Source organism: Elephas maximus, chromosome 16 (assembly GCF_024166365.1).
Source record: "Elephas maximus indicus isolate mEleMax1 chromosome 16, mEleMax1 primary haplotype, whole genome shotgun sequence".
NCBI classification, from domain to species: Eukaryota; Metazoa; Chordata; class Mammalia; order Proboscidea; family Elephantidae; genus Elephas; species Elephas maximus.
Genome location: NC_064834.1, coordinates 51,041,331 through 51,062,990, shown reverse-complemented (window position 1 = coordinate 51,062,990; position 21,660 = coordinate 51,041,331). Strand labels below are relative to the sequence as shown.

Genomic DNA, 21,660 nt, shown 5'->3' with positions numbered 1-21,660 from the left:
TGTGCTAAGGCTTGCTTTATGACCTAATATGTGGTCTATTCTAGAGAATGTTCCGTGTGCACTAGAAAAGAAAGTATAGTTGGTTGCTGTTGGGTGGAGTGTTCTGTATATGTCAACGAGGTCAAGTTGGTTGATTGTGGCATTTAGATCTTCCGTGTCTTTATTGAGCTTCTTTCTGAATGTTCTGTCCTTCACCGAAAGTGGTGTGTTGAAGTCTCCTACTATTATTGTGGAGCTGTCTATCTCACTTTTCAATGCTGAAAGAGTTTGTTTTATGTGTCTTGCAGCCCTGTCATTGGGTACATAAATATTTAATATGGTTGTATCTTCTTGGTGTATTGTCCCTTTCATCATTATATAGTGTCTTTCCTTATCCTTTCTGATGCATTTAACTTTAAAGTCTATTTTGTCAGAAATTAATATTGCCACTCCTGCTCTTTTTTGATTGTTGCTTGCTTGATATATTCTTTTCCATCCTTCGAGTTTTAGCTTGTTTGTGTCTCTAAGTCTAAGGTGTGTCTCTTGTAGGCAGCATATAGACAGATCTTGTTTTTTAATCCATTCTGCCACTCTCTGTTTCTTTATTGGTGCATTTAGTCCATTTACATTCAGGGTAATTATGAACAGGTATGAATTTAGTGCTATCACTTTGATGTCTTTTTTGTGTGTTGACAGCTTCTTTTTCCCACTTGATTTTACGTGCTGAGTAGATTTTCTTTATATATTGTCCTTTCCTCATATTTATTGTTGTTGATTTTGTTTCTGCTGAGTCTGTATTTTTCCCTTGTATTTTATTTTGTTGAGTAGGATAGTTTGTCTCCTTTGTGGTTACCTTATTATTTACCCCTATTTTTCTAAATTTATAACTAACTTTTATTTCTTTGTATCGACGTATCTTCCTCTCTATGTGGAAGGTGTATGATTACATTTCTTAGTCCCTCTTTATTATTTTAACGTTGTCTTCTTTTATATAATAACATCGTTGTTACCCTGTGTTGGGCTTTTTTTTTTTTTTTTGGATTTCCCTGTCTGGGTTGACTTCTGGTTGCTCTGCCCAGTGTTCTAGTCTTGGATCGATACCTGATATTATTGATTTCCTAACCAAAGAACTCCCTTTAGTATTTCTTGTAGTTTTGGTTTGGTTTTTACAAATTCCCTCAACTTGTGTTTATCTGAAAATGTCTTAATTTCACCTTCATATTTAAGAGACAGTTTTCATGGATATATGATTCTTGGCAGGCAATTTTTTTCCTTCAATTTTTTAAATATGTCATCCCATTGCCTTCTTACCTGCATGGTTTCTGCCGAGTAGTCCAAGTTTATTCTTATTGGCTGTCCCTTTTAGGTGACTTTTCTTTTATCCCTCCCTGCTCTTATAATTGTCTCTTTATCTTTGGTTTTGGCAAGCTTGATTATAATATGTCTTGGTGACATTCTTTTAACATCTACCTTATGTGGAGTTTGATGAGCATCTTGGATAGCTATCTTCTCATCTTTCACAATATCAGGGAAGTTTTGTGCCAACAAATCCTCAACAATTTTCTCTGTATTGTCTGTTATCCCTCCCTGTTCTGGTACTCCAATCACTCGTAGGTTATTTCTCTTGATAGAGTCCCACATGATTCTTAAGGTTTCTTCATTTTTTTAAATTCTTTTATCCAATTTTTCTTCAAATATATTAGTGCCAAGTGATTTATCTTCGAGTTCAGAAATTCTAGCTTCTACTTGCTCAATTCTGCTCCTCTGACTTTCTGTTGAGTTATCTAATTCTGTAATTTTATTGATAATCTTCTGAATTTCTGATTGCTGCCCGTCTATGGATTTTTCCAGCTTATTAAACTTTTCATTATGTTCCTGAGTAATCTTTCTGATTTCTTCAGTTGCTTTATCTGTGTGTTCCTTGGCTTGTTCTGCATATTGCCTCATTTCCTTCCTGATGTCTTGAAGGGTTCTGTATATTAAACTTTTGTATTCTGCATCTGGTAATTCCAGGAATGCACTTTCTTCTAGAAGATCCCTGGATTCTTTGTTCTGAGAGCCTGTTGAGGTGATCATGGCCTGTTTCTTTATGTGACTTGATATTGACTGTTGTCTCTGAGCCATCTATAAGTTATTGTATTAGTTTATGCTTGCTTACTGTGTTGTAGCTGCTTGCTTTGTTTTGTTTTGGTATACCCCTATGGGTTGCTTGAGTGAGGCAGCTTGATTATTTTTGCCTTTGGAGCTCTGGTATCCTGTCCCCAGCTGGCTAGAGCTGTTATCAGGTATATCAGACTAGAGTCCATTCAGTTTTCTTGTATGAATTCAGCTCAGGTTTCCAGGTAGCTGATATCAAGTGTGTGGTACAGGCTTTGTCCTACAGTCTTAGAGGGGTAGGGGTGATTGGCGTATATATCCATATCTGATTGCAGGAGGGGGTCACGCTCTGAACAAGGCAGGGGGCTGAGAACCGACCCCTAATGTCTCTGAAGAAAATGCGTCTCTGTTCCCTGGACCGTGCTGATGGGTGGGCTCTGCAGAGGGACCACGGGCACGCAAAGCTTTTGTTGTAAGGACTGGGAGGTACCAGTTATCCCTGGACCGCTGTCGCGGGTGGCTGGGCAACCCAAGTACAGCCACCAGTCCTTAGGTCCCTGTTGTGGGTAGGTGAGGACCTTGTTTAGTAGGCAATGCAATGTCAAATGTCAAACACCCACCTCTCCGCCGCACCACTGAAATGGTTGGAGTTTGCCAACAAGGGCCTATTCTCCTGAAATAGGCCCACACAGGTCCATGCAGAAGGGAAAGGTGCTCAAGGTTCATGGATGGTTTATGCCTAGACGGGAGCCGCTTCTGTCCTGAGCTCCCCCAGTTAATGGAGCTAGCAAATTATCTTTTCCCCCAGTTGGAAATTTTTTCCTTCCCCAAGGCCGGGAGGACGGCTCCAGGTGCTCACCAGGGTCTATCTCAGGCCCAGGGATTCAGCCGCTGAAGCTGGCTTGGGGGTGGGGCACTGTAAAATATATGCAAGTACTTAGCTTTTGCGGAGAGCGCCCTTCTGCTCAGGTTCTGGAGGTGTGAGTGGGCTGTGTGGCTGGCTGCTTCTCCCTGAGGAAACTGCCGCTGAATGCTAGGACCAGCCCACCGCTGCCGCTCCGGGAATAGTGCCTGAGGGCTTCTCGCGATTCAGGTTCGGTAACTCCTCTCCACTTCTGAATGGTCTCTTCCTTCCCCTGTCCCTCAGTTCATTGTCTAAGCTTGCCTTTGATGCTCAGGGCGCCCAGCTTGTCACAAATATACTCGTTTCACTTGTTTTTTCAGGTCTTTGTTGTAAAGAGGGCTCAAGGGAAGAGTCTGTCTATTCCGCCATCTTGGCTCCGACTCTCTCAATTTGTTTTAAAGTATTAAGTATTAATTATGTCTTTAGAATGATCAGTGAATAATCGTTTAAGCCATGTGACTTCAAGAACCTGATAGAGCAGATAATACGACCATATGCAAAGCATGGCTCCTTCGATTGTCCAGCTTTGCCTCGTAGATCATCAGAGCTGTTGCTGAAGCAGTCAGTAGAGGTGCTAAGCAAAAGGAATTGACTGGAATGACCAAGAGACCAGGGTTCTGGACACAGCTCTGCGGCTACTTTTGGCCACAGGCAAGTCATTTATCCTCTGATCCCTACATCTACGTATTAGAAAAATTCTAGTTTGAGGTTCCTGATACCATAGGAGCATTTGCATCATTTAAGGAGTCTCTGAACACCCTGAAATTATATGTAGAATTTTGTGGGTATGTGCTTATTTCTGGGGAGAAAGTTCATGACTTTTATCAGATTTTCAGAAGTTCAAGAGCCTCTAGTCTAGCTCCTTTCTGAAGTCCTTACCAATTCTAATATTCTTTAATTCTTCTAGCCTTGATCTTACTGCCTCTCATTCAAGAGCCTCTTGGAACATATTCCATTTATAACTAGAGACACATGGAAGAATGACACATTTGAAAGCAGACACAAACAGCTAGGTTGTATGTGATAGGAAGTTGTATGATTCAGATTGTCAATGTCGTAAGAATTCAGAGGAGAGGGAGACCAGTGAGGGCCAGGGATGGGACTTGGGCTGACTCTTGGAAAATGGGTGAACGGGGCCAGGCCACTGGTTATCAACTCTGTCTGCACATTAGAATCATCTGAGGATCTTTTTAAAACCTAGTGACGCTTGGACCCCTTTCCAGACCCCTTAAATCAGAATCTTGGAGGATGGGGAGCCCTGGTATGGGCATATTTTGAAAAGCTCCCTAGCTAATTCTAAAGTTCAGCCAGGGTTGAGAATTACAAGGTGTGGAGGAGAGAAAAAAGACGGGTATTTCTCGAGTAGTAGGTGTAAAAAGACAGAGGTAGGGTAAGGAGGTCTAGGCTGTGAAAAAGTCTGCCTGATTTGAGCCGAGGAATATGTTGGATAGATCAGGGAGACTGAGATTTTGGCAGATAGGACAGTGAAAGCCACTAAAGGTTTGAGGAGGGAAGTTACCTGGTAAGAACTGTTTGAAGAAGATAAACTTGACTGGATGGGTGGCAAGGGAAGACCTGTGATTTGTGCAATGTTCTAACGAGGTCTTGTGCAATTTAACCCAGTTACTCTTACTGCTCCCCTGGGCCAGTGTTATAGTGCTGCCTGGGAGATGTAGATGCCAAGAGAATGTCCTACACTGTAGATGCCAAGAAAGTAACCTAAATCAGCCAGAAAAAGCCTTAAAATATTTACAGATTGCCATGAAGACTTAAATGTAATTTTTTTCTATGATCAAACCCACAGGATGAACTAGACTAAGAGGGAGAGCTGTATTCTCAGGTCAAGGCCAAAAGCAACAGCCCCAAGTCTTATAGTGTAAGCGATCAAAACAGGGATCAATGAGCAGCACTACAGTACTGCCTTCAATGCACTGAGGGAGTCTTGGCATCGTGGAGTCATCTGATTTATTCCTCACATGCTGTTTCTTCCTTTTGTGTATCATATTACCCAGATGCCCTGAGAAGCAGAATGGCAGGATAAAACAAAGGTTGAAAGGTTGTATAGCTGCACATTCTTACGTGTATCAGGAAACAGGGAGGCTCTGGGTGGAGGTACTTGGAATTCAGGTTGATGACTAGGCCAAGTAAATAACTGAATTAGCGTTTCGTCATGATTAATATGAGAGATTGTGACTTACTTGCCTCAAGGAACTGAAGGAATACAGGTGGAAAAGTTACAGTAGAGAGATTATAGGTGGCATTGGGAAGTTGCTCTGCAAATCAGTGTTCCCTCAGAAAATCTTACTGAAGTTTAAAGTAGGGAACTTTGGCAACTGGAGACTTAATCTTCTAGATGCTGGCTGTAGATAAATTAGTTGGAATTCAGTTGTTGACAAAATGAAAACAGATTCGGTAGGGACTTCTTCTCCATTGCTTACACATTTCTTAGGCAGTTATTAACTCTGTTGGGCAGGTGTTTGTTCGTCTGCTCATTGATCCCTGTTTTGATCGCTTACACTATAAGACTTTGAGCTGTTGCTTGTGGCCTTGACCTGAAAGTATAGCTCTCCCTCAGAGTCTAGTTCATTTCATGGGCTTGATCATAGAAAAAATTTTCATGGTAGTCTGTAAATATTTGAAGGCTTTTTTGGGCTGATTTAGGTTACTTTCTTGGCATCTGTAGTGTAGAATATTCTCTTGGCACCTACATCTCCCTAGCTACCAGTTTCCATGGAGCTCTGAGGCTTGCTTCTTTCCCTTCCCTATCCCAGGCTACTGTCTTAGTTCAGCCCCCCATCATCTCACTTGGATTCTTGTAATAGTCTCCTAATTGACCTTCCTTAGCAAATGAAGGTAATAATGTCACCTACCCTTCCCCCCACCCCTAGTTGCCCTCCCATTATCTTACAGGGTAAAATCTGGACTTTGAGCTTGGCACACAGTGCATTTTACAGCCAGCCTTCATCTTGTTATTGTACTCACTCCCCCTCCTGCCCCCTAGCGACCTGCCATTTTAAGAGCCTTGCTGTTTTCTAGACCCACTAAGCCTTGCCATGACTTGGAGCCTCTGCCCAGAATATCCTCCCTGACTTCTCTAACTCCTCAGCTCCCATGAGTCACTTCTATGCTGAACCCTCAGCTGCCTCAGGCAGAGCTAGTTGTTCGTGTCCTCTGAGTTATCGTAAGACTTTGTTTGCAGACTGGGAATGACAGGACTCTCTGTGCTTACTGTAATGTGTAATTTTGTAAGTTGTTCTCTCCTGTTGGACCACGATTTCCTCCACGGCAGGGACCATGGCTTGCTTATTTACCTTGCAAATATCCAGCATTTAGCTCCTAGCTTGGCCCCTCAAAGATTCTCAAATGTTTGAATCTACTCACTCGTTCAGTCAACAAATGAGTGCGCACTCCTAGTGCTAGGCTCTGCGCTAGGTGCTGGGACATAACTGTGAACAAAACACACAAAAACCCCTGCCTTGCTTCCAGTTCTGTAGAGAGAAGCAGACTATAAACATAATACGAAAACGATATCATATATTTAAAAAAATGATAAATACTATAAAAACAGAGCAGGGGAAGGCATATCAAGAATGCTGGGGGTGGGAGTGAGGGTGGATACAGTTTTAATGAAGGCAGTCAAGGTAGAAATAGAAAGTGACATGTGAGCCAAAACTTGAAGGAGAAGAGGCATGACTAAAGGAATGAATGAACCAGAAAACAACCAGTAATCACGTCTTCCCTTCGATTTTTCTTCTCAAGATTTAACATTACCAGGTCCTTCAACCATTTTGAGAAGACCTATTTCCTAGACTCCTCACTGCCTCTTACTACTTTTCCGTTTTCAGACAGACGTTAAGATCCAGACCAAAATGTCCACTTCTCACCTCCTGAATTGTAAAGTTTTAGCTTCTGAAATAACTGAGCCTTTGGAGGGAGGAGGGTTCGTGGGCCAAATGTCCTCGCCATGTAATGCCATTCCAGTTTCTTGCTTTGGTCACTGCCTCTAGGACAGTTGGGCTTTTGCTGTGGCTCTGATCTTTTGAGCATCTTCTTTCTTCATTTAATTCAACACATGTTCATTTAGTACCACGTGCCACATATCATGTGAGCTGTTATAAGGGCGCTAAGATGCATGTGACATGGCCCTGCCCGAAGGCAGCATCTAGTCAGCCCTCCTCCTCCTCACAGTAAGTCATTGTAACATCAACCCATTGTAGTCTCTGGCCAGCCTTCTAGAGTTTAGCAGGAATTTCTTCAGGTAATGTGGCTAAATTGGGAGTACAAATAGCAAACTGGCATATGTAGTAGATACAGAGGCCTGGTTTGTCTGGCTGCACAACAAGTCTTACGGGATTTCCCTTGTTCTGGATATCCCTGTTCAGCCACCAGCTCCAGCTGCCTGGCTCCTTGGGAAGCTGGTACTTACTTTAGATTTTACGGTTTGCCTCTGCACCAAATTCAGGACTTTATTAGACTCACGATCAATTTGCCAAAAACTAGTACACAGAATGACCAAAATGCTACATTACTAATTCACCAAAAAAACTCGTTTGTGTTAATGGCTTCTATAGTTTAGGACAATTCGTGTTTCACTGAAGCCACCCCGTGTTTGATATATTTTTAGGGAATGGTAATTTCTTGGGAATTTGAAATGTCAAGTGTCATATGTCATGAATGCCAAGGACTGTTTTCTTTGAGGTGGGTTTATCTTTTCCAAACACGTTTGCTATGTAGTCAGCTGGCTTTCTCATTTCTTTTAATTAATGAATTTGCTTTCCAGAGTGGGAGAGAAAAGAGTAGAGCTCACAGTTGAGCACAGGAAAAATGATGCCTGGGAATGTTTTCACGGGTATCTGTATGCACCTGGCATGTTTCCCTGATAGCGTAAAACCATGTTCAAGGGAAACGTGGCTCATTGGCATTGGAAGTATTAGTATTCCAGAATGACTGAGGTATCTGAAATGTGAAATAATGTGTGATATTGATGTTCAGCTTTGCTGGATGACAAATCCATAAAAAATAAATGCATGTTTTGGTTAATTCATGTTGGTAGCAATTTGTATACAGAATTCAGGTAGGTCACAATGTGGGGGCAAAACCTTCAAAGCCATGGAAAGGGGTCAGTGCTTGGCGGGGATCACTGTAAAGAACAGAGAGGTTAGTGCGCCAAATTAACAGACACTGACCGTTTTAAGCACTCCTCAGCCTCTCTCTGTAACGTAGAGCTGCAATCTTCTCTGCATCTCTGTGAATGTCAATTTTGCTTCTGTGTCGCGTTTCAGATAGTGCTCTTTCACAGGTCATCAGATCTGCAGATAGAAATACAGCAGCGGTCAATAAAAGTGGTGGTCATCGGTACCGTTGTCTTTGTTAGTTTAAGTGGGATTTCTGCTAATGATTCAGTGTTCACATGAAGCTGACTTAGGGGTTAAATGAATTTCTTTGTTGTTGCTATTTTCAGAAAGTATCTCTCATTTCCTGTTTTACTGAGTATTTATATCATATCAGAAATGGCTAAGCTTTTCTCATCTGTTGTGATGATCATTCAAGTTTTCTCCTGCCATCTAATAGTATGACAAATTATGTATTTCTTAGAAATCAAATAACCGTACACTCCTGGGATGAATCTCACTCGATCAAGGGGTATTGGATTCATGCTGTTCGCTAACGTTTATTTAGGAACTTAGTGTTTATAGTTATGAAAGAGATAGGGCTCTCCCTTTTTTCAGTTTGTTTTCTTCATCATCTGTTAGCATCAATGTTATGTCAGTTTTAATAAGAGATTTAGGAAGCTTTTCTTCTTTGTCTAGGAAGTTTTTTTTTTTTTTTGCCTTTTTATTTTGGAAAATTTCAAATAGTATGAAAGTAGAGAAAACAGAATAATGAACGAACCCCATGTATCCAGCACCCAGCTTCAACAATTAACCTGTATGTTGTTGATCATGTAGTGTCTACCCCCCATCCCCCCCAAACTGGACTGTTTTACAACAATCTCGATATCTAGATTTTTTTTTTAACTATTTAAAAATTTTACAAATAATACATGGATCTATTCTCATTTTTAAAAATGCAACCTGTCCCTTTTGACCACTACCGCCCATTGTAGACCCCTCCGCAGGAGTTGCCACTATTGTCAAATTGGTGTGCCCCTCCTTATTTTTATTTAGATAGGCTTTATAATGTGACCTTTTTCTTTCTTTTTAAATCCTTAGGCATATTAGGCAGCATGTAATTTCTGGTGTTTCTCTACTGAAAAAAATTATGCTGAAACTAATTTGAATTTTGAAATGGCAAAATCAGAGCTATATAGGCAGGACAACACAAGCAGGGCATAGCGACTTCATCTAGAGAAGGTGACGTGGAGCTACACCCAGCCCTGCCACCCACCAGCCGTGTATCCCTGGGCAAACCACTTCTCTGAATCAGCTCCTCATGTGTCAGCTGAGGATGTAGAACTTGCTTTACCAGGCTGTGTTGAGGATCAGTGCAGAGTGTAGGTGAAAGCACTTTGTAACTGGTAAAGCATAGGATATTTATTATTGCCTGGGTGACATCATTTTAAGAGGAGAGAAAGCTAAGGAGAGGAAAGTATTTGTATATCACCTTTGTTTTGTTAGAACATATTTTAAGGATCAATAAGCCTGAGTTAGAAAGTTGAGAAGGAGTACAGCAGACTGATTTCAATGACAAGCTAGAAACACTGTTTTATAGGCTTCTGCTGAAGGGAAAGTTTGATCTTGGGATGGTGCTGGAGAGACTCTTGCCTTCCAGGGCACACACTAATGTGGCCTGGCTAAGTCCCCTACCTCTGTGTTCAGTTGAGACGTTCTCCTGAGAGTCAGACTTCTGGGTTGAACCCCTGGCCCTTCCACTCAGTAGCTGGTTGGTGGCTTTGGCCAAGTGCTTCATCTCCCTTTGCCTTGGCTTCCTCTTTATAATCATGGGCAAATAATAGTATCTTTTTCATGTAGTTGTGAGGTATCGATGAAGTAATTATTTAAAGGGCTTAGCACCAAAGCAGGTACAAAGCAAGGGCTCATTATTACTACCTTAATTTTTCTAATATTATCTGACGTTGCCATTATCAACCTTCAATCCTGCTTTTTATCTTTCAGGTAGGAGCTGTGCAGTCTTTGGGGGGAACAGGTGCACTTCGAATTGGAGCCGAGTTCTTAGCTCGATGGTACAATGGAACAAACAACAAAGATACACCTGTCTATGTATCCTCACCAACCTGGGGTGAGTCTTTTAGCCGTGGCAAAAGGAGAAAAAGAAAAGCGAGAGAGAGTTATTCTCATGACTCTTGGTTGCTGTCTTAGTTATCTAGTGGTGCTGTAACAAAAATACCACAAGTGGATGGCTTTAACAAACAGAAATTTATTCTCTCACAGTTTAGGAAGCTAGAAGTCTGAATTCAGGGCGCCAGCTCTAGGGCGAAGGCCTTCTCTCTCCGTTGGCTCTGGGGAAGGTCCTTCTTTCCTTTCAACATCTTTGGGACTGGCGTTCCTTGGAGACCTCCATGTTCTTGGCATCAGTTGTCCCCTGGGTCTAGGAGATTCTCAGTGCAGGAACCCCAGACCCAAAGGACGTGCCCCACGCCTAGCTCTTCTTTCTTGGTCATGAGGTCCCTTTCCTTTCTGCTCACTTCTGTGACTCAAGCAAGGGTGTGACTTGAGTAAGGGTGTGACTTTAGTAAGGGAAATTACATCAGATCACAAAACGGAGGATAGCCACACAATACTGGGAATCAAGGCCTAGCCAAGTTAACTTATATTTTGGGGGGACATAATTCAATCCATGACAGTTACACAGAAAATATAACATAGCCTAGAACAACTGACATTTGGTAATGGCTTGAGTGGTGGATTATGGCAGTACATAAGAAACTTTATGCTCAAATTCAGACTCAGAATGTTTTTTCCCTAGACTGTTGGCAGACCTGTATTTTAGTTTATGTTGAAACTCCCCGGAGGAGGCATGAAATCTGGATGAGGAAGTACCACTGTAGTAGGATGTACGTTTGGCATTAATGTGACTGGTTAAACCTGTTTTTGGTTACAATCATCCTTCTAAATCTTAACCCCTAGGCTTGATGTTGCACAATGGAAATTAAGCCTGTGAGGGCCTTAGAAGCTGAGTTGTATCCTTTCCAATTATGTCCCCTTGTGTTAGTAAAAGCTCTTAACGTTTTACCCCTTTGCTTGCAGAGAATCATAATGGTGTGTTTTCTGCTGCTGGATTTAAAGACATTCGATCCTATCGCTACTGGGATGCAGAGAAGAGAGGACTTGACCTGCAGGGTTTCCTGAATGATCTGGAGGTGGGTGATGTAGAAGGAAAAGTAAGGAGAATCCTGTGATGTCAGGAGCAATGGTCGAAAGTCTTTGGGTCAGTTGATAAGTCAGAGTCTGAGACATTTTCCCCAGATTGGATGGTGGTTTCTGAAATAGCACAGAGGAGGGAATACGGCTGCCCCTTTGTTCTTCATTGCTGGCCAGTTTGCTGCTGACTGTCTCCCGGTATTCCTGCTCCTGTCAGAGGTGATGACATAGCATCCTTCTCCTCAGAATGCCCCTGAGTTCTCCATCTTTGTCCTCCATGCCTGCGCACACAACCCAACCGGGACCGACCCAACTCCAGAGCAGTGGAAGCAGATCGCCTCCGTCATGAAGGTAACTAACCACCCTTTCAGAGCATCTTTTAAAAAATGGTATGTATTTGTATTTTATATGTTTAAAAGCAATACCTGTTGATTGAAGAATTTGGAAAATGGAAAAAGCCCAAAGAAGCAAAATAAATATTAACTATAAGCCCTATTACTCAAAGAAAGCCACTTTTAGTTTTGGGTGCCAGTCCTTTTTGTGTGTGTATGCAGAAATATATGTATACCAAAAATCAAACCAAACCCCTATAAGACAGAGTAGAACTACTCCAGAGGGCTTCTAAGGAGCGGCCGGTGGATTCGAACTATCAACACTTTTTTTAGCAGCCGAGCTCTTAACCACTGTGCCATCTGGGCTCCTGTATATCTGTGCATACCAAAAAAAACAAAAAAACCCCAAAACCTGTTGCTATTGAGTTGATTCTGGCTCATAGTGACCCTACAGGATGGAATAGAATTGCCCCATAGGATTTCCAAGGAGTGGATGGTGGATTCAAACATGCCGACCTTTTGGTTAGCATCCAGGCTCCTAACCACTGCACCACCAGGGCTCCCATGTATACGTGCTTGTATTTATATATATATTACAAAGATGGGACCATTTTGTTTATACTGGTTTATAACGTACTTTGTTTTTTCACTTGAACGCCTTTACGTGTCACTAAATGTTTTGCAGGATCGCTTTTCATAGGTGTATTATATTCTGTGCAAGGATATGTCGTATTAGGGACTGGTTAAATCAATTGATGGGCATCTAGGTTTTTTCTCTTATGAACAATTATATAATAATAAAATTTCTTTTTATTATTCCTTTGGGATAACTTTTTAGAATGAAATTCCTAGTTCAAAGTGTATGTATTCTTCATTAATGTGTTTAAAGAAGTTTTGTGGAGGAACTGTTATGTTCCAGGTACCACAACAGTGAACAAAGCAGATGTGGTGCCTACGTTCTAAGAGCATACAACCTGTTTGGGGAGACAGACAAGTACTAAGGCAGTTAGGGTACTGTGAGACAGCTGTGTTGATGAGGTTACCATGAGGGTACATAGTCTAGACTTTGGAGGAGTGTGTGTGTGTGTGTGAGGGGGTGTGGGTGGTGGTGGAAGAGGAAGGCTTCCTCGAAGAAGTGGTTTCCATTTGAGGCTTGAAGGGTGAGGAGGAGTTAAGGCATTGATAGACAGGGGTGGGGGTCAGGGATGTTGTCAGGAAAGGATTATTTCCAGCAGAGAGAAGATTATGGTCAAAAGCCCAAAGCCAAGAGTTCAGGACCCACTGAAGGAAGGGAAAGTGATTCTTGTTATGGTGTAGAGTTCAGAGGGAGTTGGATGGAGTGTGAGTGATAAGACTAGGGGCTGGACTCTGTGCTGAGGAGCTGGACTTTATTCTGAGGCAGTGGGATCCACTGAAATCTTTGACGTCACAGAGTGACATGGTGGAATATGCATTGTCGTACGGTCTCTCTGACTACTTAGTGGAGAATGGATCAGAGAGGGTAAGATTAGACAGGCTGAGAGACCAGTTCGGAGGCCATTGCAATAATCCAGGCAGGAGCTGATGGGGGCCTGAAGTAGGTAGCAGTGGGAAAAGAGAAACTCAAATGGATTCCAGGGCTTTCAGGAGACAGATTGGCTAGGACTTAGGGTTTGATTGGTGTGGGGGGTGAGCTCTAGAGGGAGGAGTGAAGCATACACTCTGGTTTCTGGGTTGGATGGTTAGGGGTAGGGAAATGGTGTTACTCAGAGACCCCAGCAGGAGGAACAGACTCAGTGTAGGGAGCTCTTTGAGGAGATAAGAGTGATAAGAATAGAGACTACTCTGTTCAGTCTTCAGTAGCCAGTACGGGAGCCCTGAGGTTGTGAGGAGGCCCTGGGGGTACTAAACCTGTACTGGACTAAGCTTATCACACCAGGAATTCATGGGGAAGAATCCGCGTATGTAGGACGTTACCTCCATACCTCAGAAATAAGAATAATTGGCAAAGCTGCATTGTGACACTCTAGGACAGTGTACTTTTAAAAAGTAATGTTTACTGACATTATTGAGGTGGTTGGGGGCAGAAAGAAGAGAAATTGGAGAGATGGACAGTGTTAGAAATTCTTTCCAGGTACCAGTTGGGGAAGGAAGGTCAGTATCTGAGGTTGGCTTCAGAAGGATTTCCTGCCCTGACTTGCTTTCCTTCCTTGCAGCGCCGGTTTCTGTTCCCCTTCTTTGACTCAGCCTATCAAGGCTTTGCATCTGGAGACCTAGAGAGAGATGCCTGGGCTGTTCGCCATTTTGTGTCTGAAGGCTTTGAGTTCTTCTGCGCACAGTCCTTCTCCAAGAACTTCGGGCTCTACAGTGAGTGTTCTCCTGAGTTACAGCCTTGCCCCCGCCCACACTCTCCTCCATTGCTGCAGCCAAGGCTGATTCTCATCCCTCTCTCTAGATGAGCGAGTGGGAAATCTGACTGTGGTGGGAAAAGAAACTGATAGCGTCCTGCGGGTCCTTTCCCAGATGGAGAAGATCGTGCGGATTACTTGGTCCAATCCTCCTGCTCAGGGAGCACGGATCGTGGCATGTACCCTTTCCAACCCTGAGCTCTTTAAGGAATGGTAAGGGCTCACAGCCTGATGAGGAAGGGTGGGAAAGCCAAACAGCAGTTGTCCCATTAAATTAAAGTGGGTATTTTCCTTTTATCTTGGCAGAGGTGGGACAAAGTTACTTTACCCTCTGTGACTCTCAGGTATTTCTGTCAAATAGGCATGGTACCTATGTCACATGTGCCTAATACAACTCCTGGAACATAGAAGGAGGCACCTGATGAATGGTAGTTTCCCCACTCCCCCCACCACACATTTTTACTCTCCTTAAAGTTGGAACACACAGAAAGGGAATTCCTGATGGAATAGAATGTCCAACTTCAAGTTAGTGTAATTTTTGGGCTCCTCATTCTTCTCTCTAATTTACATATACTTTATCTTATTTAGAAATAGTAATTTTTGCCTGATAGCTAAATCTACAGTTTCTGTTTAATTAGGCCTGATAAAATATATTATCCTATCTATATGAGCACATTATTGAAGCCTGAGTTAAAACATTCATGGTATTACAGCTGGTACACCCAAGACTAGCACTAGACTCCATCAGTGAATATAGTTTTTTCCTTCTGCTTGGAGAATGGATCAGAGAGGGACAAGGTTAGACAGGTTAATCTGTCCTTTAGTCTACTCACCCATCCATTCGTGCATCTGTGGACCTTAAGAGGCAGGTCATGATTCCGCACCTGTTTTATCAGTGACAGATTTTAAATCCACGTTTTAGTGTATAGTTTCCCCTGTCTGAATCACTACTTACATTGCTATTCACTCTTCAGGACAGATAATGTGAAGACAATGGCCAATCGGATTCTGACAATGAGATCTGAACTCAGAGCACGATTAGAAGCCCTCAAGACCCCTGGAACCTGGAATCACATCACTGAGCAAATTGGGATGTTCAGTTTCACTGGGTTAAACCGTAAGTGGCCCCATCGTTTTGAGCACACATGTGTACAGGTAGACACCCAGCTCTCTTCTCAGTCAATGTTCTGAGAGCACCTCCATTCACTGTTGCCTAATTGGTTACTGTCTTAGTCATCTAGTGCTGCTATAACAGAAATACCACAAGTAGATGGTTTTAACAAAGAGAAATTTATTTCTTCACAGTAAAGTAGGCTAAAAGTCCAAATTCAGGGTGTCAGCTCCAGGGGAAGGCTTTCTCTCTCTGTCGGCCTTGTCAGCAATCTTCCGCTGGACTAGGAGCTTCTCTACACAGGAATCCAGGGTCCAAAGAATGCACTCTGCTCCTGGTGCTGCTTTCTTGGTGGCATGAGATCCCCCCTCTCTGTTTGCTTCCCTTTCCTTTTTATCTCTTGAGAGATAAAAGGTGGTGCAGGCCACACCCCAGGGAAACACCCTTCACATTGGATCAGGGATGTGACCTGGGTAAGGGTATTAGAATCCCACCCGAATCCTCTTTAACATAAAATTACAATCACGAAATGGAGAACAATCACACAATACTTAGAATCATGGCCTAGCCAAGTTGACACATATTTTGGAGGGACAGAATTCAGTCCATGACAGTTACCTACTACTTGGGACCAGAACAAGTTAGGTTATTTCATTATGTCCCACCAATCTTCTGAACCTCTTAGGTCTCAGGATAGCGTTGCTGTGGTCTGTCCTGCTGACCCCTAACCAAGATATTTTCATTTATGTAGGCTTGGAGGTGGTTCAGAGCCAGCTGGGAAGCAACAGAATTTGGAACTTGGAGCCTTTATTTATTTATATAATTTTTCTTTCTTAAAATACAAAGCAAAACATACACCAGTTCAACAATTTCTACATGTGCAATTCAGCTACATTGATTATATTCTTCAAGTTGTGCAGCCATTCTCACTATCCTTTTCCAAATTAGTCCACCACCATTAAGATAAACTCGCTGCCCCCTATGCTTCTCATCCAACCCCTCAAGTTGCTGTCCTTAGTTTGATCCCATATAGATTAATTCTTTAAAAGAGGACAATACTCAAGGCAGACATTTTTTACTTATTGAGCTAAACTATTGTTTGACTTAAAGATGACTTCAGGGGATAGTTTGGTTTAAGGTTTAAGGATTATCTTCAGGCAGTACTTTGACGGGGGTGGTCATCCAGCCTCAGTGGCTCCAGGAAGTCTGGATTCTATGAGAATTTGAATGGAGGCTTGATTTATTATAGTTCTCTCATAAGAGCTCAGGTACCTTTTGGCTTTACCTTAATCCTAAGTGTGAATATTATATATGATCATTCAGGGATCTAACTTCATAACAGGTCTTTCCTAGTCTCAAGGTATTGTCCTTAAAAAGAGGTTACAAAGTTATCTCACCATTTCATAAATAAGAACTTAGATTGGTAGTTGGAATTAAAAGCTGAATGGAAATCTCCTTGGTCAACCATCAGTAAGGCATATCAGCTATAAGTGGTCCCTTTGGATGATAGAGGATTCATTCATTTATAACTAATTCCCAAGCACCTAGTAACTGGTCACGTGGTACGACGTGGCCACTTACCTGAATGTGCTCAGAGCAGCTCTAGGGAGGGATGAGCGGCTGGCTTGGGTAGTAGGGCGAATATCAGAGGCACTGGGGGATACTATAACCAGGGCAATCAGATGCTGGTTTGAAATGGTCTCAGAAAAAACCAAAGGAAATAAATGTAAACAAGAAAGTTGGTAGAAATTTTATTGTAGACCCCTTGAAATACTTTGGGATAAAATAAGGCTAGGAATCCCTAGGGGGGTACAAATGGTTAATGTATTCGGCTGCTAGCCAAAGGTTGGAGGTTCAAGTTCATCTAGAGTTGTCTTGGAAGAAGGGCCTGATGGTTTACTTCCCGAAAAAATCAGCCATTAAAAACCCTGTAGAGCACGGTTCTACTCTGACACACATAGGGTCGCCATGAGTTAGTGTCAACTTGACAGCAATTGGTTAAAATAAGGCTGCCCAAGAAAGTAAAGTGACATCTCAGCTGTAGGTGTCCTCAGGACTATGGAAGGGGAGTCAGTTCGCCCGAGTGAGCAGTCATCCTTATAAAACTGTAAGACTACTATGTACAACAGAATAGTAATATTTTAGAAGCTCAGAAGGTGAGACTGTCTCCCCATAAAATCCCTATATCCTCCCACTGTCCAGAGTAGGACACTCTTTTAGTATGAATTGAACAATGATGAGAATAGATCTGTTCTTATAACACGAGTTGTATTTTCAGCACTTGACATCATTTACTGTTTTTAAAACAGGGCTGTTTTTTTTTTTCCTCCCAGCATTTTATAATGAAAAATTTTGAAGAGTTGGAGAAATTGTGCAGTTAACACCATATACCCTCCCTCTAGTTTCTACAATTATCATTTTACAATACTTCCTTTATGACCTTTTATCCATCAGCATGGGGGCTTTTAAGCTGAAGCCCATGGATGTACTTCAGGAGAGCTGTGAAGCCCAGGAAATTATATTAAGAAAATAGTGTTATGTATATGTTGGCATGTTTCTAGGGAAAGAGTTCATAACTTTCACTAGCCTCTCAAACTGTGGCACTTCTCTCCCCACCAAAAAGCAGAGTAGTTTCATTTTTGTTAAAGACAGAATAGGGGAACGGCTGCCTCCTGGGCACAGGCTTTTACCGTTAGTGAGGTACGTGTGGCTCCATTGGCGGGTGAGGCTCCATTTCCGTGGATGACTGAAACTTACAGAGTTAAAGCTGCTCAGGTGACGTCTGAAGCTTGCTTGCTTTGTCTGGAGGGGGCACACAGGTCGCACTGAGCGCAGAGTCCAGGTTTTCTGCTTACCCAGAGAGGCGGCACGGCGTGGTGAACCCAGTCTCAGAGCCCCACGGCCTGCGTTAAAATCCTTGATCCACTACCGTGTGCTCTTGGGAAAGTGATTTAACTTCTCTCTGCCTCATTTGTTAAATGGGGATAATAAGGTTATTATCAGAATTAACTGAGTTAATGTAAAGTGCTTAGAACAATATCTGGACATACTGTTTGCTCCTCTGATTATTACGCTTTTATTATTATCTTGTTCCCTCAAATTGATGACGTCTTAAGGATGTTAAGTAATTAGCACCTAAGAGGTGAAGTGGCAGCAGCGGTGGTTCAGCGGTAGAATTCTTGCCTTCCATGGGGGAGACCTGAGTGGACTCCTAGCTGATGCACCTCATGCCCAGGCACTGTCCCTCTGTCAGTAGAGGCTTGTGTGTTACGATGCTGAACAGGTTTCAGCGGAGTTTCCAGACCAAGATGGCATAGGAAGAAAGGCCTGGTGATCTGCTTCCAAAAATCAGCCAGTGAAAGCCCTGTAAAGGAGCCCTGGTGGTGCCATGGTTGAGCGCCTGGCAGCTAACCAAACGGTTCGAACTTACCAGTGGCTCTGCGGGAGAGAAGACCTGGCGATCTGCTCCCGTAAAGATCACAGCCTAGAAAACCCTATGGGGCAGTTCTGCTCTGTCACATGGGGTCACTGTGTGTCGAGAATGGACTTGACAGCACCTAACAACAAAAACAACAGTTTTATCAGTGTCAGCTGAATTGTACATATAGAAGATGTTGAATTGGTGTATGTTTTGCTGTGTATATTCTCAACAAAAACAAAATAAGTAAAAAGAAAACTCTAGACCACAATGGTCTGATCCGCAGCCAATCATGGCAATGGCTCAGGACTGGGCAGCGTTTCCTTCTGTTGTGCAGTGGGTTGCCATGAGTCAGGGACCTACTCAGCAGCAGCAAACAACAACAACAAATTAGGCAAAAAACCAGCTAGAAACCTATCATGGATTTGTAATAAAGCAAGCAAGCACTAGGGATTGTGGCATAAAGCAAGTCCAAGCTGTCCCTTCCATACATGATGCATTTCTGCAAACATGTGGCAAAGCCCTCCTGCCTCTGTTTGAGAGAGAGAGCTGAGACGTGAACGAAGGTCTGATGGTGTCAGATCAGAGACATCTCTGTAGCTTTTCAGCCGGTTGGTTCATTCACGCAGCATTTATCAAGTACCCCTTGGGCCTGGGCATTGCACAGTGTACTGTAAAGATGAAAAGTCAAAGTGGGGTTGCTGCTAGGGGCTCAGTAGGCTCCTCAAGTATGTAGAGGTCTCGTGCCTGCCTTCTCTGCACTGTGGAACAAAGCCCAGGGTAGACAGAGCTAGCCCTTCCCTGCCCTAGGCCGAGCAGGGCAAGAAGCAGTTCCCATTGTACAATGGGTTACATCCTCAAAATTCTTCTCTGTATCAGTTATTTGAGAATAGAAACACCTTTGCGTAGACCCACTGTTACAAATAGTGCCTGTGTTCCAGGGCTATCTTACAAAATTTCTTTGGCCCATAATATAACTGAACTCTGTATATTGTCAGAGAAAACTAATAGAAAAACAAAGTTGTGATTATAGGAAGGAAACAGGTAAGAAACACAATGAGATTTGATAATATAAAAAACATATCTAACAATAAGGAGCAGGTGCAGGTTAGAGGCCAACTTAGGTGAATGCTGAAAGAACTTTTGGAGGTTCGAAATTTCACTTCAGAACTTGGGGTTTGCCTTTTTTTTTTTTTAAATCTACAAAACATCACTAGCATTAGTCTTAGACTTCTCCAACAAACTTGTTTGTTTTTTAAAATTACCAAATGGAACAAAGTAGACAGAGTGGCAGCGGAAGTGACTGGGGCAGAGTGAGAAGTAAATGGTAGGAAGGAAAATAAACTTTTGAGGTAGAGTTACTTGAGTTATTTGTAGTGAGGAAATAGAAGGTGTGCGTGCATGTCTGTGGGTGGGTGGGTGGGTGGGTGTTTTGGGGGTGGCGGTAGCATGGATTCAGTCCTCTGGCATGGGGGTGGGGAGAATGTCTTCTAAGAGACACAGCATCTTCCCTACCATGTGTGATTTTGTTGTTGCTGTTCCTACCACCAGGTAGGGCTGTGGACCTCAGGCAGTTGTAGCGGATTTCTGAAAGGTGGGATGAAGCAAACACAGGTTAGGGAAGAGACAGAGGAGGCGTTTTTTAACCTGTTTTTAGTATCAATGGGATGTTTGTAAATCTGATGGCTGCTTTTAGTTGAGAAGGGTATCCTAGTGAATGTAATGTGTGAGATTTGGTTGGGAAGTGGTCCCAGGTTAAAATTCCCATCTGGAGGAGGCAGTGACTTGTAGAGCCATTTGAACTTTCTACGGATTACAAAGTTAAAAAGAAGTACCTTCCAGAATTTTGTGAGCTTGTTTCCCTCTATGTCATTTGGATGAAATAGCTCCTGTTTGTTTTGCCTCTCTATTATTGTAGGGGGAAAGAAGGAAAATGGTAGTTGTCATATAACCACTGAATCGCCACTGCTTCAAGGATTCCTACTACTGTAACGATATCTTCTTTTGGTTTTCCACAGCTAAGCAGGTTGAGTATCTGGTCAACGAAAAACACATCTATCTAATGCCAAGTGGTCGGATCAACATGTGTGGCCTAACCACCAAAAATCTAGATTACGTGGCCACCTCTATCCATGAAGCTGTCACCAAAATCCAGTGAAGAAACACCACCGAAACCAAAGCGGTTCTCTGTCACGTGTTCCCTGCCTGCACAAACTTGGTTGTACATATCATGCGGTACAAACTATGGAAAGATTGGCGTGGCTGCTCTGGCAAGACTGCTTCTGGTTAAAACTGGCCCCACTGGAAGACAGCATCCCTTGAAAAGAAATGGATGGCTGGGGGTAGAGCCTTTTTGGAGGCCAGAGCAAATTCAGGTTTTTATTTAAAGAAGAATAAAATATTTTGATTATGAGACATAGCTATCTTGCCCATCTTCCTAGAAGCAGGAGTGTTGCCTGTGTTGCTCGTGTGTGTCTCCATCTTGTTTGACTCTATACAGTGTAGCCCCAAAGATCAAGTTCTGAAGTAGCCAAGCGTGATTGTGAGTGTTGGCTACGTCCTTAAAAGTTGTCATCTCAACCCAGAGTGTCTGTCTGCCTGCTCTTTCCGCATGGTTGTGTCCCTAGATCTAAGCTTTAGTTCTTTGGCGTGACTATAGTAAGAAATATATTTATATCATGACACACACACGAATATTTAACTGAAACAAAAGTTTCACAAAACAGTATTTATGCTTGCTATGTGTAGTGCATTCTGATGTTTTCGAGTCCATTCTATTCTCTTGTGTTCTATTTCACTAAAAATAAACAAAGTAAAATAAAAATGCTGATCGAGATCCATGGAATTGATTTGGTGGTCCACTAATGGGTTGTGACCCACGGCTTAAAATGAATGCTTTAGAGGGATGTACTTGTGGTCAAGGAAAAACTAAAATGTACTCTTAAATACACCTGTCTTTGTGAACTCAGCTGTACCATAACTCTACGTCGGTTTTGTGGGCTTGTTGTTCAAAGGCCAGCTGTCTGCTTATATTATTTTGGAATCTCATAGAGGGATTGACATCACTCAGAGTGATTCTAGAACACCAGCCCCTCCCGTGCAGTTAGGATA

At 42.6% G+C, this 21,660-nt stretch overlaps 1 protein-coding gene across 1 annotated transcript in view; it reads left to right on the top strand.

The window, feature by feature from the left end:
- The window catches only part of GOT1 (glutamic-oxaloacetic transaminase 1), a 38,274-nt gene extending 17,310 nt beyond the window's left edge, over window positions 1-20,964 (top strand). The window contains exons 3-9 of the mRNA XM_049855689.1: window positions 10,096-10,219; window positions 11,188-11,300; window positions 11,548-11,652; window positions 13,829-13,979; window positions 14,068-14,233; window positions 14,995-15,137; window positions 20,568-20,964. Coding sequence (XP_049711646.1) covers window positions 10,096-10,219; window positions 11,188-11,300; window positions 11,548-11,652; window positions 13,829-13,979; window positions 14,068-14,233; window positions 14,995-15,137; window positions 20,568-20,707 — 942 coding nt within the window. The 3' untranslated portion in view covers window positions 20,708-20,964. The remainder of the gene's footprint in view (window positions 1-10,095; window positions 10,220-11,187; window positions 11,301-11,547; window positions 11,653-13,828; window positions 13,980-14,067; window positions 14,234-14,994; window positions 15,138-20,567) is intronic.
- The last annotated feature ends 696 nt before the right edge of the window (window positions 20,965-21,660 follow it).